Raw genomic sequence first — 16,566 nt, forward strand, 5'->3', positions numbered from 1 at the left:
AGGGTTTAAGGGTCGGGTATGGGTCTCATAACTTCGACCCAGTCCCGGACCCAAAATATTTTCTTAAGACTCATACCCGACCCATACCCATTGGGTCTGAAAAAATGAGACTCATACCCAACCCATTAGGATACAACACTCAGAATCTGGTCGGGTCTTCGACCCACTACCATCCCTACTCGTAAGTCTTGAAGTCCCAAACAAAGGTTTACAGTCGGTTGTAACTTGTAAGTTGTATCTAAAGTATGTACACCGGCAGCCCACACTATACGCGCCATTAATCTCTCTTCTCATATGCATGTCACTCACACACATTCCCCAATAACAGATCAAATATCAACATCAACACTCCATCTTACTATCTATAACCATGAAGGAAGCTTTCAACAATGGTGTCCCCGACATCTTAAAATCACCTTTCTTCCTCAAGATCTGCACTTTCCTCTTCCTCTCAGTCTCCTTTTTCTTCCTCGGTCTCCGTTGGTCCAATGTCGGCACTTCTACCGTCCTCTTCTCTTCCTCCGCCGCACACTCCTCCTCTTCCGTCGCTCTCTCCCCTAATCTCCACCGCACCTTCAACCTCTCCGCTACCGACACTCTCTCTCCACCGCCACCCCCACCTCCGACTCCACCTCCGCCGTCTCCACCGCCGCCGCCGACGCAACCGGTGATGAAGAGATTCGGCGTGGTAGACGAGAACGGTACGATGACGGATAACTTTGAGATCGGCGAGTTTGATCCGACGGTGGTGGAGGACTGGGAGAATGTTACTGCCTATGCGAAGGAGGACGATAAGGTTAGGGTTAGGGTTTCCAAGTTTCCGATGTGTTCGGAGAGTTTAAGGGAGTATATTCCTTGCATGGATAACGTAGAGGCGATTAAGAAGCTTAATTCTACTGAAAATGGGGAGAAATTTGAGCGCCATTGCCCGGAGACTGGTAAGGAGTTGGATTGCCTCATTCCGCCCCCCAAGAATTACAAGACTCCTATCCCTTGGCCCAAAAGCCGGGACGAGGTTTGCCCTTTTCTCACTTACAGTCTCTCTTAATATGCAGCGTTCTCTAATTTTCATAGCATTGTTTGAATTGAGTTTTATACAGTGCTAAATTTGGGATTCAAAGTTAGGGAGCATAAACAAACATCGAAAATTCCAGGTTTTGATTATTATTGCAGTACATTAGCTTGTAAAAAAACTCAAAACTTTTAACTAAATATTTCACTCTTTCCATTGCTTATTGGCTTAGATGACTGCAGCTCCTGGCAGCTACAGCTACCCTCGCCTCCCTTTGACATTGCTAGTATGTCTGCAATGTTGCACCATATTATCAATTGGTAGCTTGTAGCTGGTTAGAGTTACTTTTAGCATCAGAGGAGCAAGCAAGGATCTTGCTTACTATCTTAATCTCGTAAGTAATGGTGCTTTAGGCGTGTTTGGATAACATTTTAGGAGGGAAGGGGATGGAAGAGGGGATTTTCCTCTCGATATTTCCTACGTCATAGGGATTTTGATTAGACTTACAAAATGCCTGCAATTATATCCCTCCACTTCCTGACCCTTCAATCCAAAAATCCTTAGTTGTAGGTTACTCGTACAGTTTAAGCAAGTGCATTGGAAAGGTATTACTAGAAGATAAAAGAAGAGAGATTGGCTTGGAGAGAGCTGAGCAACTGGTAGTTTGTAGCAGTTGGATGGCGATTCTAAATAGAATATGGTGTTTTGTTAGGGTATGTGAAATGGAAATGTTGAATTTTTTTTATTCAGGTTAGGGCAGTGAGGTATACTATCTTATTGATTTGGATGTGGTATAGGTTTTTAGTTGAATATTGCCCTGCATCACTTGATAAATTTACACGAGACAATGGGGAAACACACAGAATGTCTGACATTCTTGCTGTCGCCATCTAAGCCAGTGTATAATATTGAGACTGTCTGTTGTAATTGCAGGTATGGTACTTTAATGTTCCTCACACACGTTTGGTTGAAGATAAAGGGGGTCAAAACTGGATGACTAGAGACAAGGACAAATTCAAGTTTCCGGGAGGGGGTACGCAATTTATACATGGTGCAAATCAGTACTTGGATCAAATCTCTCAGGTTGTTTACTTTGATATGCAAGTAGCTAAGAACATCAATGTTGGCATGTCTTTGAGTCTCATTTAGTTATAACATGTAGATGATCCCTGCAATTGCATTTGGCCAACATACACGTGTTGTACTGGATGTTGGATGTGGTGTTGCAAGCTTTGGTGCTTACCTAATGTCGCGAAACGTAACCACTCTATCGATAGCCCCAAAGGATGTTCATGAGAATCAAATTCAATTTGCACTTGAGCGTGGAGTGCCTGCGATGGTGGCAGCCTTTACTACTCGTCGTCTACCATATCCTAGTCAGGCTTTTGATATCATCCATTGCTCAAGATGTAGAATCAATTGGACTCGTGATGGTAATATGTTTATCTCAGTGCCTTCTGTCAATTGCATGTTGTTTCACAATACCTAGTAACTATGCTCTGCTTATTGCCTATATATGTCATGCTGGAATAATTTATACCTAATTGCCTATGTGTCAAGGATTAGACTTTCAGACCGCAGTTTTACAGTTTCTACTATGGACTTCTTCTGGGTGCCTTTTCTTTTTGTCAAGGATTAGACTTTCAGACCGCAGTTTTACAGTTTCTACTATGAACTTCTTCTGGGTGCCTTTTCTTTTTGTTGTGTAATATCTTTTCAGTCCTATTATCTACTCATCAGCTGAAGTTTGAAATGTTAGCCTAATACTCATATGTGCATTTATTAGCTTGAGTGATGTCGAATAGTTCCGATTTGTTATTGTATTACTAGACTAGTAGTGCTACAAATGTTTTCAATCCAGAGTATGGAGCTTGGTATGGTTATTAAAAAGAGCTTAAGGAGTTGCTGGAAACTGTTGAAGTTCAAACATGATACTTTTCTCTATTTCTATCAATACGGTTATAAAGTTTTGCACTACTAAAATTCAAAGAATTCAGCTCTGTAAAATATATAATTTTGTCTATGTAACTATTGTTGCTATGTGTCCATCTGCATATTTTTTTAGGAGCAAGTTGTTTAGCCCTTATGTGTAATGTAGGCATGTAGCTCTTGCCTAGAAAACTTCCCTTCCTGCGAGTTTGGATGGCACATTTGAAATGTTGGAAATTGGAAGTATTTAGAGGCATATCTCATGCAAATTGATGGTATTACATTGCTATGAATTGGACAAAATATTATTAATTATTTTGTACTCCGATAAGTGAAGTAGTGAACCTTTTACCTTCTTTTTTTACATTTTGCTCTGCAAAATTTCAATTGTATTGCTAACCTTATGTTTATTTTTCAATGTTTGTATGTTTAAGATGGAATTCATCTACTTGAGGTCAATAGGATACTACGAGCAGGGGGCTACTTTGCCTGGGCTGCACAGCCAGTTTATAAGCACGAACCACTTTTAGAAGAGCAATGGAAAGGTTAGATGTCTTGTACAGAGTAACTTTTAACCTTGAAATGTTATGTATGTTTTATTATTCTATATTTTGTAGAACATTTGAAAGATAGTCGATTTTGTCTAAAATGTTGCATAAGTCAAGTCTCACATTTTGTCTCCTTTCTTTCAAATAAATGATATGGTATACCCCATCCCCACCTCTTTCTGCTACACACATGTACAGAACAAACTCATTTAATGAAACTAATTTCTCGTACATATTATCATGCCTTAGCTACTATCTCTTTAATCCAGGAAGCTATTACAACTTTAGGAAACATGGCAGTGAGTTCCTTTTTTATTTAAATATGCGCTAGGAGCTAGCCAAGAATAACAAACTATCTCGCATTTGCACGTTCCTAATGTTTATTTTCCTTAGCACATGCTCCTTGTACGCGATCTCACTCTGGAATCTTTTCTTTCATCTTCTCTGCAGAAATGGTTAACCTTACGACTAGACTTTGTTGGGAGCTAGTTAAAAAGGAAGGGTATATTGCAATATGGCAAAAGCCCTTGAATAACAGTTGCTATTTATCTCGTGAAGCTGGAACTCATCCTCCCATTTGTGATGCCAATGACGACGCAGATAATGTATGGTATGTATATTATTTCCCTTTTCATTAAATCGAAACATGACGATTTGGACGAGGCTATATATTAGTACTAAGAGAAGTGTAAAGAGTGAATCTGATTTATTAAAAAAAGAAAAAATGTGTCCTTTTGATTCCAAAGCCGTAGAGTACTTCCTGAACGCTATGATTCCTCTTCATATCTATGGAGCATGGTTGGGTCTCATACAAACATCATGGGTTCGTCCACTTTAACCAACTTATTTTGATTATATGACTCACATCTCCATTTAATTTCCCATCCTTTTGTAGAATAGAGCGCGACACCCGTGATGAAGTCTTGACTCTTTCAGTTCTGAATAGCAAATTGGTGTTGGGATAGTAGTAATCTAAAACCATCAGCATTTTTTTATTTTCCCTCTCTTTACGATTTTCATTTGTCAATTTTGCATACTTCAGTTTCCTCTTTGTACCACTTCGCTTTTGGTGCTTTTGTCATTCGCAGTTAAGAGCTAGGGCATACATTATGCTGTATGAAGTCGTAAGTGCCCAAGTTGCAAGGGACTACTACTTCTGTATTGTGCTATACCACATCCATGGTACCTCTTTTGTTTGACTGTAGAGCCCATACTTTCTCTAGCCCTGTGTCAAAACAGTTAGCCAAACGATGTATGTTAAGATAGGTGTCCAGCTTTAGTTTGTTCTTGTGAACCTTGTCCTTCATCTATTGTCATGGGACTTCTGCACATCGATTATTTCTCTATGATTATTTTTGGTTGTGTTGTACAGTAGTCTTTTGTTTACTATTCTAATACACGTTTGATATCTGTAATTGTTTGCAAGTGACAGTTGCTTTCATTTTCTACTTGTCCACTTCATTTATCCTTCTAACGCCTGCTTATTTCTTATCAAATTCCCTTTGTGCCAACCGTGTCATTGGTTCTTGGTATAACTTAGGTACGTTAACCTCAAACCATGCATCGCCCGTCTACCAGAAAATGGTTATGGAGGAAATGTCCCAAACTGGCCTGACCGATTGTCAACTCCTCCAGAGAGGCTGCAGAGTATCCAAATTGATGCCTACATATCTAGGAAAGAGCTCTTCAAGGCTGAAACTAAATATTGGAATGAAATTATTGAAGGCTATGTTCGTGCCTGGCATTGGAAGAGCTTGAAATTAAGAAATGTAATGGACATGAGAGCTGGCTATGGAGGGTATCAAGATTAACTCTCTTTTTCCTTTCATCCTTGTGGAGTCTGCAGTGAGTTGTGGCTAGTTCGTGTTAATACTTGTCACTCTGAAAATTCCTACCCTTTTCATGATTTTGACAGATTTGCAGCTGCATTAATCAATAATGGTATAGATTGCTGGGTTATGAATGTTGTTCCCGTCAGTGGACCAAACACGTTACCAGTTATTTACGATCGAGGACTAATTGGGGTGATGCATGATTGGTATGTGTTATCACTGCTCTTTAGTTTTTGTTGATGTAATATTGGCAGTCATCTCTTTCCTTGTTTCCAATGGAGTAAAACAAAAAGCTCACTATTATATGATTCTGGATTATGATGGAAAAAAGCAAAATGACTCCCTAAAACGGATGAGATTCTTTTTATTGCATATTATTAATCATCTGATGCAATGGTTATTGTAAGGATAAGACTGTAATCAAGTTGTGGGATCCTGCACTAGGTATTAATAACTAGTATATGCAGTCATTTATGCAAAGATAATTCAAAATGTCAAAGATGGGGACATACATAATGCTTATTGCGATTTGTCAGACCCGTCTTTCTCATCTGTGGTTACTGTGTAATGTATCAGGCTTGCTTGACCTATACTCCTTGTTTTGAGTGTAATGACTTGCATGATGATTACAGGTGTGAACCCTTTGACACATACCCGAGAACTTACGACCTGTTGCATGCTTCCAGCCTCTTTGCTACTGAGAAAAAAAGGTAAGTTCCAACTTTCTTCAGCCATTGTCCATTAGTGTGAATAGAGCATGATTTTCAGCTATTGCATTCAATGAAACAGCGTATAAATTCTAGCATTTACACTCAATAATCAACCCTTTTTGTACAATTCATTCCGCTATCCAGTTTTTATTATGTGAATTTGAATCGACCGAATTTTCATGATGTGTCATTTGTAAACAACCTTACGCAGTTCCGCCTGACTGTCTTAGAGAAACAGTTTTAAAACGTGCAGATCCGATTGCAGCTTACCCTTGGGTAATGTTGTTTTATTTTCGCAAGTTTTTGCAGTATTTGTTTTCACGTAATTGTACTTTTTAACTCTTTGTCAGATGCAATATGTCTAGCATTATGCTTGAGATGGATCGAGTGCTAAGACCAGGTGGACGTGCTTACATTCGTGATACTGTCTCTATTGTCGAACAACTTCAAGAAATTGCCAAGGCAATGGGATGGCGTGCAGCTATCCATGACACGTCTGAAGGTCCCCATGCTAGCTACAAGATATTAACATGTGATAAGCTTCTCTTGCGGAAATGAGCATTGCACAATTTGAGCCTGGCAAGATCGATATGGCCATGATGATTAAATGTCAAAGTTAGAAAGGTGTTGGCTTGGGTTGTCGAGGGATGATACTGGCCAAAGCTAACGGAGAAGAATTTTTTATTCATGTTTGCCAACCCCAAATCGTTTTGGGATTAAGCTTTTTACGTTGTTTGTACTAGTGTATAGAAATTATTCATAGGTTTGTACCTCAGGTGAAACATTTACAAAGGAGAAAGCCCAAGGCTTATGTCAGTGTGCAAGTACATAATTTATTGTACTCTTCTTGTTACTCCGATATAACTTTTGATTAAATTATGCATATCTCGGATTTTAAGTTCATCTGTGAATATGAGAAGAAATTTTCCTGTACGTTTGTGCTAAACATCTCTTCATCAAGAAATTTTAAACTCCTATTTCCATCCCATGGTTAAAACTTATAAGCGAAGCAATACTAGAGAATTATTGATAGCTCATCAGCAAAGCGAAAGTGTCATTCTTAACTTGTGAAAATAACATTGGTAGACTCGAGTTGATGCCTCGTGTCCAGTAATTAAAATAGCCGTGCTATGACTAAGACCTTATTTAGTACTGGGCAGATTAATAATAGAAAAGCCATATTATTGTAGAAGCAATTATAAATTAAGGATTTTCAACTGGTAGTTTCAATTATAAGTGAAGCGACAACTTCTTCTGGTCTGCTTCATCGTCTGGGAATTATTCAGTTAAGTGCGGTCTTGAGTTTGCAACTGGCTTTCTGTCCTGTTTAAGGTTAATAACAAACAAGAGGCATGTCTTTCTTTTCTATGTACTATTTGGACTATTTGGGTGGTAAGTTGTAGAAAGGTTTTTGATAATACTGAGTGTTCTCCTATTGGTGCTATCTTATTGTAGCAAGATTCTCTTAACTTGGCTCTTTCTGCTGAAGATAGGAAACCGGGGTCTATTGCTTTCCAAACACCTTGGGAGGAAGATTTGACTAACCTTAGGAATGGAGTATCCTTTCCGTTGATCCAGAGTTCTCTGAGTTGCTCTCGTTCTCATATTTATGTGGATGCTATGTATAAGGATCTTGTTGTTGGGTTTGGTGGGTATATCATGTTTGATAATGATGTTGTGTCTGAATTCTGTATCAAAGGAAGTGATGAGAATGCTGAGCAAGCGGAAGCATTGACAATTAGAGAGGCATTGAAGTAGGCGCTGGCTCGCAACATCCTTCATGTTAGCATTTTTTTCGATTGTTTGCAGGTTCTTGCTCAGGTCCTGAAATTTTCTCAACTCAAGCATTGGACTAGGAATACCGTTGAAGACATCACTGATCTGGCGGCAAACTTTCATTATATTTCCTTTGCTTATGTTCCTAGAATTTGTAATAAAGCCGCTCATAGGCTAGCTAGGCGTGCTATCAAATTGTAGAAGTTGTTAAGCCGATTGTCAAACAAAAAAATTATCTGATTGTCTGTGAAAATGAACATAGAGAAATCATCATTAAACTTGTTTTGTTCTTCTTTGTTTTTTTTGACAGATGGACAAATAACTGTATTATATATTATTAATGGCTCTCTTCTAATCTATGAGCCATTTTATTACAACTTTTAGGAACGTAACAAAATGAAAGACAATGGAAATAACAGCCCACCCTTAGAATGTCACTAACAATGACTTTAGTGTCAGTGTTAACCGGAGTAAATCCAATAATCGGGCAACATCTGCAGACAATCTGAATAGATACGGACGTGGAGAAGTTGGCGTCTTTTAGGCCAATTAAGAGCTTCTACAATTACTAAGGCTTTAGCTTGAGAAGCAGATTGCGCATAGCAATTCGATTTCAAGTTCTCGGAAAAGAAATGTCCAATATCATTACTATCCTTAACAACCCATCCCAATCCCGAAGAAAAATTCAATCTCCAAGCAGCTCCGTATAAATAAGCTAATGATTTTCACACAATCATTAAACTTATTAGTATTGACTTTAGAGACTAATACGAAAGGTGGAGCAACAATATGTTATTTACCCAACGCTTAAAATTATCATATTAACATCGTCCTTTACCAAAATGCAGGTCCTTAGAAGAGTAGGACCTTTCGCCTTAGCACAAGACTTAATAAAGTGGTAATTTTCGTTATGTATTAACTCGAATATTGGAAATCCAACACTATATCTTAAAAACCATGAATTTAGTATTTTATGAATAGAAAAGTGAATCCTATATATTACGGTAGATATATTTTTTATGAGTTTGAATGGATAAATGGAAAGATATGAGATCCTAAATGAGTCTTAAAACTAAAATATCAAATCTCTAAAATTCATTTTGGACATAGGGAATTATAACCACAATGCTTTTAACACCCAAATGGGAGAATTATATTGCCCTTGTCACTTGATTGAATACACACTAAACAAATTTGACAGTTTTTTTTTTTTTTTTTTTTACCCCCTGGGCTCCCTGTAGTACAGAGCAAACAACACTTCCTCCAAAAAGGGTAGAAATTTTCAAGGAATGCCACAACAAATCATCTCTGAAAAGACATCCAGTTTCAACCCTGGAAAGCAGATTCTTCACTGTGGCTATGTAGCAAACTTTTAAGTACTAAACACAGATTCTCTCAAGCTGTGACGGCGCAGTATGAGCTAGAAGGATTTCATATGATCACCTCTCAAATTGCTTTTGCCGCCAAACTTGTGGCGCTTGTGCTGCTGGAGACGCCTTTAAAGACCCTTGTGAAGCCCAATTGTCATTGCGGGTTGGCTGTAAGCTGCGAGTATTTGGAGGCCCAACTGTCTGAGCTTGGGCTTGCCATTGCTGACCTGTTCTTTGTCGGTCCACACTTTGATGCTGTAAGGTGCGAGTATTTGGAGGCCCAACTGTCTGAGCTTGCCCTGGCCATTGCTGACCTGTTTTTTGTCGGTCCACTCTTTGATGCTGTAAGGTGCGAGTATTTGGAGGCCCAACTGTCTGAGCTTCCCCTGGCCATTGCTGACCTGTTTTTTGTCGATCCACACTTTGATGCTGGCTTCCAGGTCTCTCCCTTGGCCCCTGTCCGAGAGATGGTTGTTTACCATTTTGTCCCTTGAAGATTTTGGGCTGATTCACTTGCAATGTCTTATGAAAGTGATGTTGAAACTGTGAGGATGAATAGTTGCCATGCGATGCATTTTGATTTGACCATGGATAGGGCCTAACATCAGCTCTTAAATTTAGAAACGGAACTCCGGGAAAAAAATTAATTATCTCAGGCGCTACTAACGAGGGGATGAGAGTAATACGACCCTGGTATGGATCACTAAGCAAGTTGTAAGTGTTTCTAAATGCTTCAGCTATTCTCGTAAGCTGAGATCGGGAAACAGCTCTTGCAGTGTTCTCAGGTTGTTCGAAAGGATCTTCAATCTAGTGATCACAAATCAACATAATTAAACAAGGCTATAAGCAGTAGCAGAGAGACTCAGAAATTTTTGTTTACGGGATCCTCAAAATTATTTCAGCTATTATACACAATATGTGAATTTCAAACTTTTTAATCACGATAATCAACAATTCCTTTTAACTTAGATCCACCAATTGACTATAAGCCCTACTTGGATAAAAGAGCTTGTGAGTAGATGTAAGCTAGCTAGCTAGCTAATATCATTGAGGATCAGTACTTTTGAGCAGAGTTTGAAACCTGTCATCAAAAACTGCCACCAAAAAAAAAAATGGAAAATAAGAGGATGTAAAGAGACGAATGAGAAGGCATACAATAATGGGATGAGTTTTGGGGAGCCATCTGGTATTCATAAAAACGTTCTCCCATTGTCCGCTGTATGTGCAAATGCCTTGCTCTTCTGTCCTTGTACTGATGTCCAAAAACTGCAGAACTTCAAGTGTTATAAACCTAAGCCCAGAAAAGCAGTTACGCTTATTTACTTCAGCAAAAAGTCTTGTGTCCAATGTAGTGTAAAATCATAAGACAAAGCTTATACCCATAAGATAACTTATGTATTCAAAACATGAAACCTAAAAACATAGCTCAGATAACTTATGTTTTTAGTTTTACACTATATGATTTATGTGGTGTAAAACCATTTACAGAAGTATTTGTGCTCCGAGAAAGTTACTAAGACTTAGTACTGCCATAACACAGGAAATGACTTGTACACATAAGCTCTGTCCTGGTGGTAGTATTCATCTTTTCAGTCCTTTCAAGTATTGATGATTCCAGGACCCGCAAACATAGACCATGTGGTCGGCCTTTAGGCAGTTCCCAAAGTCTAAAAGATCTCTCACAATCTCACAATTGAGGTACACGAGCTCGGTTAAAGGGTTGAGGTATCGGTGCCAAGATATGACTTCTCAACCACATGCTTTGGAGATGGGAGCTCAATAGTTGAGCTCTCATATACTTTACTGTAATCAAGATGATGGTAATGGCTGCGGGGAAAGTTGCAAGAAGGAGAGGAAAACATAAGTTCTCATATGAGATAGTCTCAAGATAATAATATCATTACACTGGCCCATTTAAGATTTAAGTATACGGTAGTAATCATTTAAGGTACAGAGTTAATGAGTATATGGGCAGGGTTTAGACTAGGTTATTTCAACAGTGACTCTGACAATGTGTTGCGTATCCAACACTTCGACATTCTGATACGACACTAAAAACATGAAACCTTTTCCACAAAATACCAGTCTCTTGTTCGACACTTGTAGCTGAGCTGGTGAACAATGGGTTTAGATGTGAAATGGACTGGTTACACGGCCTTCTCTCACATTATATTAAGACGAGACCGTCTTTCAAGATACTAGTTTATAGGAAGGGGATGATAAAATTTAAATGACTTTCAATTGTCTCCCACAAAAAAAAAAAAAGTATTCAACTTTGTAATACTGGCTTTATCTTCTTGAATGATAAGTCCTGTTTGAGACTTCACACGATAAGATATAGAAAAAACCGGAAGTACCTTGCCTAGGAATGTAATGAAGAGCTCAGACAGACTGCTGAAATTAGGTCTCCTCTCTTTCCTGAACCTTGCTATATTGCTGTCAGCTATGTCTTTAATGCGCCTTTCCATATCAGCCCTTACCCCTGCAGCAACCAAAACTAACTTAGTACCTCACACAAGATTAAGAATTTGGGGTGTTAGAACTTGGAAGGAAAACAATTAGATGATTCATAAAAGCACATTTTTTTTCAGAAAGGGAAACAGTGGAATATCTGCAAATATAGCCAGTGTATTCTACAAACAGAGGAAAAAAAACATAGGCGGGCTTTATTCCCATCAAAGAGGCGGGGAGGATGAAAGACTACCACTTTTCAAACTGGAGATAGGGTCGGTCATTGATAAAGGGGGGCACTGGGCCTTGACGAAATGGCATTTGAGTTATTAGATACTAAACACAATTATTCACCTATAAGTTCATCAGCCATGTTCCCAGGATACAAATCTTTTAATGGAGGCAAAATAGCGGGATCACATGTCTGCACAAAGATGGAAGAAAAATAGAAAATAAATTTCACTATCTGCTGAATTACTCATACGATGATAAGATAAAAGAAGAAACATAAAAATTTATATGAGACAGTCTCGCATGAGAGACCAACCCATTTACCCTATTATTAAACGAGGAATACACAAGGTTTTAGGCTGCTCTCACTCATTTAAGCTTATAGTTTAAGGAAGAATACATACAGATTAGGGTTGGTCTCATATGTGAGACCATCTCATACAAGACTTACTGAGAAACAAAAAAGGACGTTAACCGGCAAAGCATGCACAAAGACTGCTAGGGACCAGTTAGAAAACATGGTAAAAAGTCAACTGAGATAAAAATGAGTCAAATAATTAGAACACAAAACAGGGCTATTCTATTCGCTTTGCTGTTTTCACTTGGTGTCCACAAAACAGGTCTATTCTATTCCTTTTGCTGTATTTTCCCTTTTTGTTTGTATTATTGGCTACCACACTTGGTGTCGTACCTGTTCTCACACACTTTTTCTTGGCAATCCCTTGGCTTCTTACCCTGAATAAAACTACTTATCGAGGGGGAGGGACGGACATGGTTCTCCCTGCCAGATTGAAATCAATTGCCTGAAGACCTCGTAGTAGCATATAAATCACTAGAAAAAGCAACCGTACCTGAAAATGGAAGATAACAAGTAACGCCAGTGAGTACGAGTTAAATGTCCCATCTCTTGGATTATTGATAGCATTTGCTTTTGCCCACTCCTTGACCTGAAGTGTAGAAAATAAAGATCATTTATCTCAGACTGAGATTTCCATTATGCATTCTATAATACTTAATAATAGCACAAATGTCAGAACACCATACCAACAAAACCATATCACGGAAACGTTGATCTATGAGACTGATCCAAAGCAAAAATTTAGACTTCATATGTCCCGACAAGTTATTAATTGAGATGTCACAAGAGATGTTCTGAAATTTGCTCTCAAGCTTCAGAATGGGGACTCTGGCATGAGACACAAACTGCAACCTCCTAAAGCTGCCTGTTAATATATTTTCTATATCAATCAACAGCATTTTCCGCAATAAAAATTACACAAATAAAACATTCTCAATGTACCTAATTAGATAATAAACCAGGGCATGGAGTCGTTCACATTCCGCACATACAATGTTTGCACATTAACTCCAGAGAGTGGAAACTCGGGAAATCAAGATGGAGTTTTTTCAATATGCTCAAGGCCTTGACCAAGGCTCTTTAGGGCCAAACCAATCAAGGGACACTGGAACAATAATTTATGGTCTCCAAAGTCCGAACAAATTTTTATCTGATTACTAGCAAACATAAACTGTCATATGGTGTTAGATAAGGTGGAGAAAAGTGAATTACTACACGGATAGCTGGGTTTGACTTTATACCATCTGATTTGAAATAGTCACTTGTACTCTTTTCATTAGCTATGCACGCACACTTTTTCCCCAATTCCCCTTATCTTTTTTTTTTTTTTTTACGCTTGATGAGTTATGAGTCTTATGACTTATTTATTCTCTTAATCTTTTGCATTTCTTTTAGTTTTTTCACATTTAATTATTTTTCCTTTGCACTTCCTCTTATACCTATTTCTTATATCTTCTACTCTTTTAATTTTTTCCCTACTTTCTCTTCAATAATATCATATCATAGATGGCATTAGCGGAGTCCATATTTTTGGAACTAATTATTTAAAGTAGTGGTTGTACTATACTACTGGTGAAAACAAAATTTTGAAGAAAACTTCTGAGACTATAAAACTAACCTTTATTCCTGGCTTAAACAGTACCATATGATGGATCACGTTAGCTGAGTTCAGATCATTTTGCAACCGAAGCTTTAGAGTAGTTGTATTGGTGAAGATAAAATTTTGAAAGAAATTTCTGAGAGTATATAATAACATTTCTTTTCTGACAAACGTTGCAATTTTTCACAAATAGCAACTTAGTTAGCATAAGGGTTCCACCATTTAGATATATAAGCTACTTCGTATTGCACAAGAAGACGTGTGACAATCATCGTTTTAACTCCCATTTTGCTTCATTTGCTTTCGCTATAATGTTTTTTTTTGTAATTGTGACTTTCAAGGCTTCCCTGTTCGGAAAAGTATCCTAGAATCACACTGAATACTCGGTGAAGGATGATTTCTTGTGTCTATTAAGGTTGCTTTCCCACTTGCTTATCTGTAGCAATAGAACCACTTGGAGAGAACAATAATACCATAGAACACCTTTCACTAAAGTTTAGTAAATTTGGTGCTAAATGTAGTTGTAGTCACTCTAGTAAATTAGTCGCTATTCAAGTGACGCCTGCCACATAAAATCACATACAACCTCACTTGTACTTGCAGCCTAAAAAATATTTGCCTCTAGCAATATAATCAGCCAATATCAACAAATGAAAAATATGGAACAAGGGTAAAGATTGGGAAAGACTGATATATAGAAATGCAAATTAAAAATATGAAGTATAACCTGTCTTCCGTAATGCTCTTAGAACATCTCCCAGTAACTTCTGCTTGTGCTTTTTAGCAGGGACTAAAATATGTGACCCATTCGACAACTCAATTGAGATATCCAAATCTCCCCACCGTGAAAAGAGCTGATACAAGAAAGACCCGAATGGTTCCACAGTGGCTCCTAGCAGAAACAATTAAGTTTGTATCTTATTAAAATAAGTAGTGATATGAGAAGAAAAACAAGGTCAATATGAAAACATAAAATGAGCGATAATCGGTAACAACAGAAAGCTATGCAAAATATTTTTGCTGAATTTTTTTAGCACAAGACCACAACCAAAGAATGTTATCTTGTTAACGAAAAAAAATGTTCTTCGGAGAGCTCATATTAGGATTTGCACATCCCAGACACTACCCCTTTCAGCAAAGACAGTTTAGCCTGTAGAAGACAGTGTCTCAGTGTCTTAGAGTCCCAGGAACCATTCTAGGAGTAAAGAAACATTTATAAAGCCTAATATCTAAATGCAGTCAAGTTATACCTTTCAGATTTTCAAGCGAACATACAACATCTCGTAATTCATCAATAATCCGCATTCTTGTCTCAAAGTCCGTCCTCGAGGGGTTGATGACACGAAGAATTTCAGCAAGGGTACCCTCCAGCACATGTTGTGTACTCATTTCAAATTTCAAAACAATCAAACACCTAAACAAATAACAGGTCAGTCAGCCACCGTAAGAATCCAGGCATTCATAAATCCCTGGCTTCTTCCCAAAATACATGCAATAAAACAGCAAGTCATCAGAAATTTCATTTAGCTCCTTTCCCAAGAAACAATGTCAACTTATTCTCATACCAAGCATTAATGTTTCAATAAAAGGTGAATCCAACTAATCAAAAATCGTAAAATAATTAGTTCCTCTACTAGCACAACAACATAGTAAGATCTAGAAAATTCTGGTAGAAACTGAATCACCAATAATCAGCTGAACAACTTCAAATAAAACGATTTGTAGATGTCAGCTAGCTTAGTCGGTAAAGTCATAAAAGGCTGTACTCATGATCAAGGTTCGAATCACATGATTAACCTATTTGCCCTTGTGTCACAAGTAAACTCCCAGAATTGTATTAAAAAAAATAGACTTCATTCATACTATAATACTTACTATACCAACCAAGATCTCAACTTTCAATCAAAAGAAGCAAATTGTGCAAATTAAGAATCGATGAAACTTGAAGCATCAATTACAAACACAACCCAAAGATAAACAATACTTGTAGACAATAAAATAAAACAGCAATTGGATAAAAGTTGCAATCTTTTAACATAATGAATACAAACAAATAAAACCCCAATTGAAAGCGTAAAAAAGAGACAATTTTGATACAAACCCAGTTGAGGAAACCTTGAAGAAAGAATAGTTTAGGGTTTGTTCATCCCAAAAGCGCAGTAAAATACAATCAAATACAAGAATACACAATACAATGTTGAGTGTATGAATGAATGTTAAGTAAGAAACCCAGTAACAAATAAATATAAGTAAAAAAGTGCGACAAGATTTTAATAATTGAGGAAGACAAGTAATGTGGGGGCGGGAAAAAAGATAAAGAAAGAATTGGAATTGTCATACTGTGCTGTAGTCGTGTACGGAGTATGTGAGAATTTGTGATTCAGACGAGGGTGATGCCAAACTCCCAATCTTTGCGAATTGTTGCACTTTCTTTTGTCGATTAAGTAGACCCAATACTTCGAAAGGAAGTTTCATAAAAAGGTAAGACGGATATTCTACGGTATACCCTTGAATCTTTCGATTTTTTATGTTGTATTCTTATATTTTAAAAATTTTACCGTATAGTGTAACCTTAACTCTATATATACATGAGTTTCTTAATTGATCTATTAAATCGACTATTTATCATTTCAATACTCCATGACCTACTCATTTACTTATTAATTCACCGAATTACCCTTCAATCCACCAAATAGTATATGAATCTAACTAAAATTCATCAAATCTCCATTATCATTTTATGCTTCAT

At 37.6% G+C, this 16,566-nt stretch overlaps 2 protein-coding genes across 4 annotated transcripts; one reads left to right on the forward strand and one right to left on the reverse strand.

The window, feature by feature from the left end:
- The first annotated feature begins 220 nt into the window (after nucleotides 1-220).
- On the forward strand, nucleotides 221-6,934 carry LOC141643088 (putative methyltransferase PMT11). Its single transcript, XM_074452120.1, has 9 exons — nucleotides 221-1,015; nucleotides 1,946-2,095; nucleotides 2,175-2,445; nucleotides 3,376-3,486; nucleotides 3,940-4,099; nucleotides 5,030-5,287; nucleotides 5,405-5,527; nucleotides 5,954-6,031; nucleotides 6,382-6,934. Exons 1-9 carry the CDS (start codon nucleotides 371-373, stop codon nucleotides 6,587-6,589), a joined length of 2,004 nt encoding a protein of 667 aa, XP_074308221.1. The 5' UTR covers nucleotides 221-370; the 3' UTR covers nucleotides 6,590-6,934.
- Nucleotides 6,935-8,935: 2,001 nt separating this feature from the next.
- Nucleotides 8,936-16,257, reverse strand: LOC141643087 (protein HESO1-like). Of its 3 annotated transcripts, none has more exons than XM_074452117.1 (9): nucleotides 16,158-16,257; nucleotides 15,068-15,231; nucleotides 14,545-14,709; nucleotides 12,904-13,082; nucleotides 12,711-12,806; nucleotides 11,983-12,052; nucleotides 11,535-11,659; nucleotides 10,333-10,443; nucleotides 8,936-9,984 (listed from the first exon to the last, which is right to left on the reverse strand). In XM_074452117.1, the coding sequence occupies exons 2-9, from the start codon at nucleotides 15,204-15,206 to the stop codon at nucleotides 9,247-9,249; spliced, it is 1,623 nt and encodes a 540-aa protein (XP_074308218.1). In that variant the 5' UTR covers nucleotides 15,207-15,231; nucleotides 16,158-16,257; the 3' UTR covers nucleotides 8,936-9,246. The 3 variants fall into 3 exon arrangements, with proteins under 3 accessions (XP_074308218.1, XP_074308220.1, XP_074308219.1); XM_074452119.1 differs by lacking the exon at nucleotides 16,158-16,257 and adding an exon at nucleotides 15,919-16,128; XM_074452118.1 differs by lacking the exon at nucleotides 16,158-16,257 and adding an exon at nucleotides 15,933-16,027.
- Nucleotides 16,258-16,566: the final 309 nt, after the last annotated feature.

Source organism: Silene latifolia, chromosome 2, assembly GCF_048544455.1.
Source record: "Silene latifolia isolate original U9 population chromosome 2, ASM4854445v1, whole genome shotgun sequence".
Taxonomy (NCBI): domain Eukaryota; kingdom Viridiplantae; phylum Streptophyta; class Magnoliopsida; order Caryophyllales; family Caryophyllaceae; genus Silene; species Silene latifolia.

Coding starts and splice junctions, on each gene's coding strand:
- LOC141643088 (XM_074452120.1), top strand. CDS start 371: ATGAAGGAAGCTTTCAACAATGGTGTCCCCGACATCTTAAAATCACCT. Junction 1,016..1,945: donor GGCCCAAAAGCCGGGACGAG/GTTTGCCCTTTT, acceptor TTGTAATTGCAG/GTATGGTACTTTAATGTTCC. Junction 5,528..5,953: donor ATTGGGGTGATGCATGATTG/GTATGTGTTATC, acceptor TGATGATTACAG/GTGTGAACCCTTTGACACAT.
- LOC141643087 (XM_074452117.1), bottom strand. CDS start 15,206: ATGAGTACACAACATGTGCTGGAGGGTACCCTTGCTGAAATTCTTCGT. Junction 12,807..12,903: donor TCCGTGATATGGTTTTGTTG/GTATGGTGTTCT, acceptor TCTACACTTCAG/GTCAAGGAGTGGGCAAAAGC. Junction 9,985..10,332: donor CCAAAACTCATCCCATTATT/GTATGCCTTCTC, acceptor TGTGATCACTAG/ATTGAAGATCCTTTCGAACA.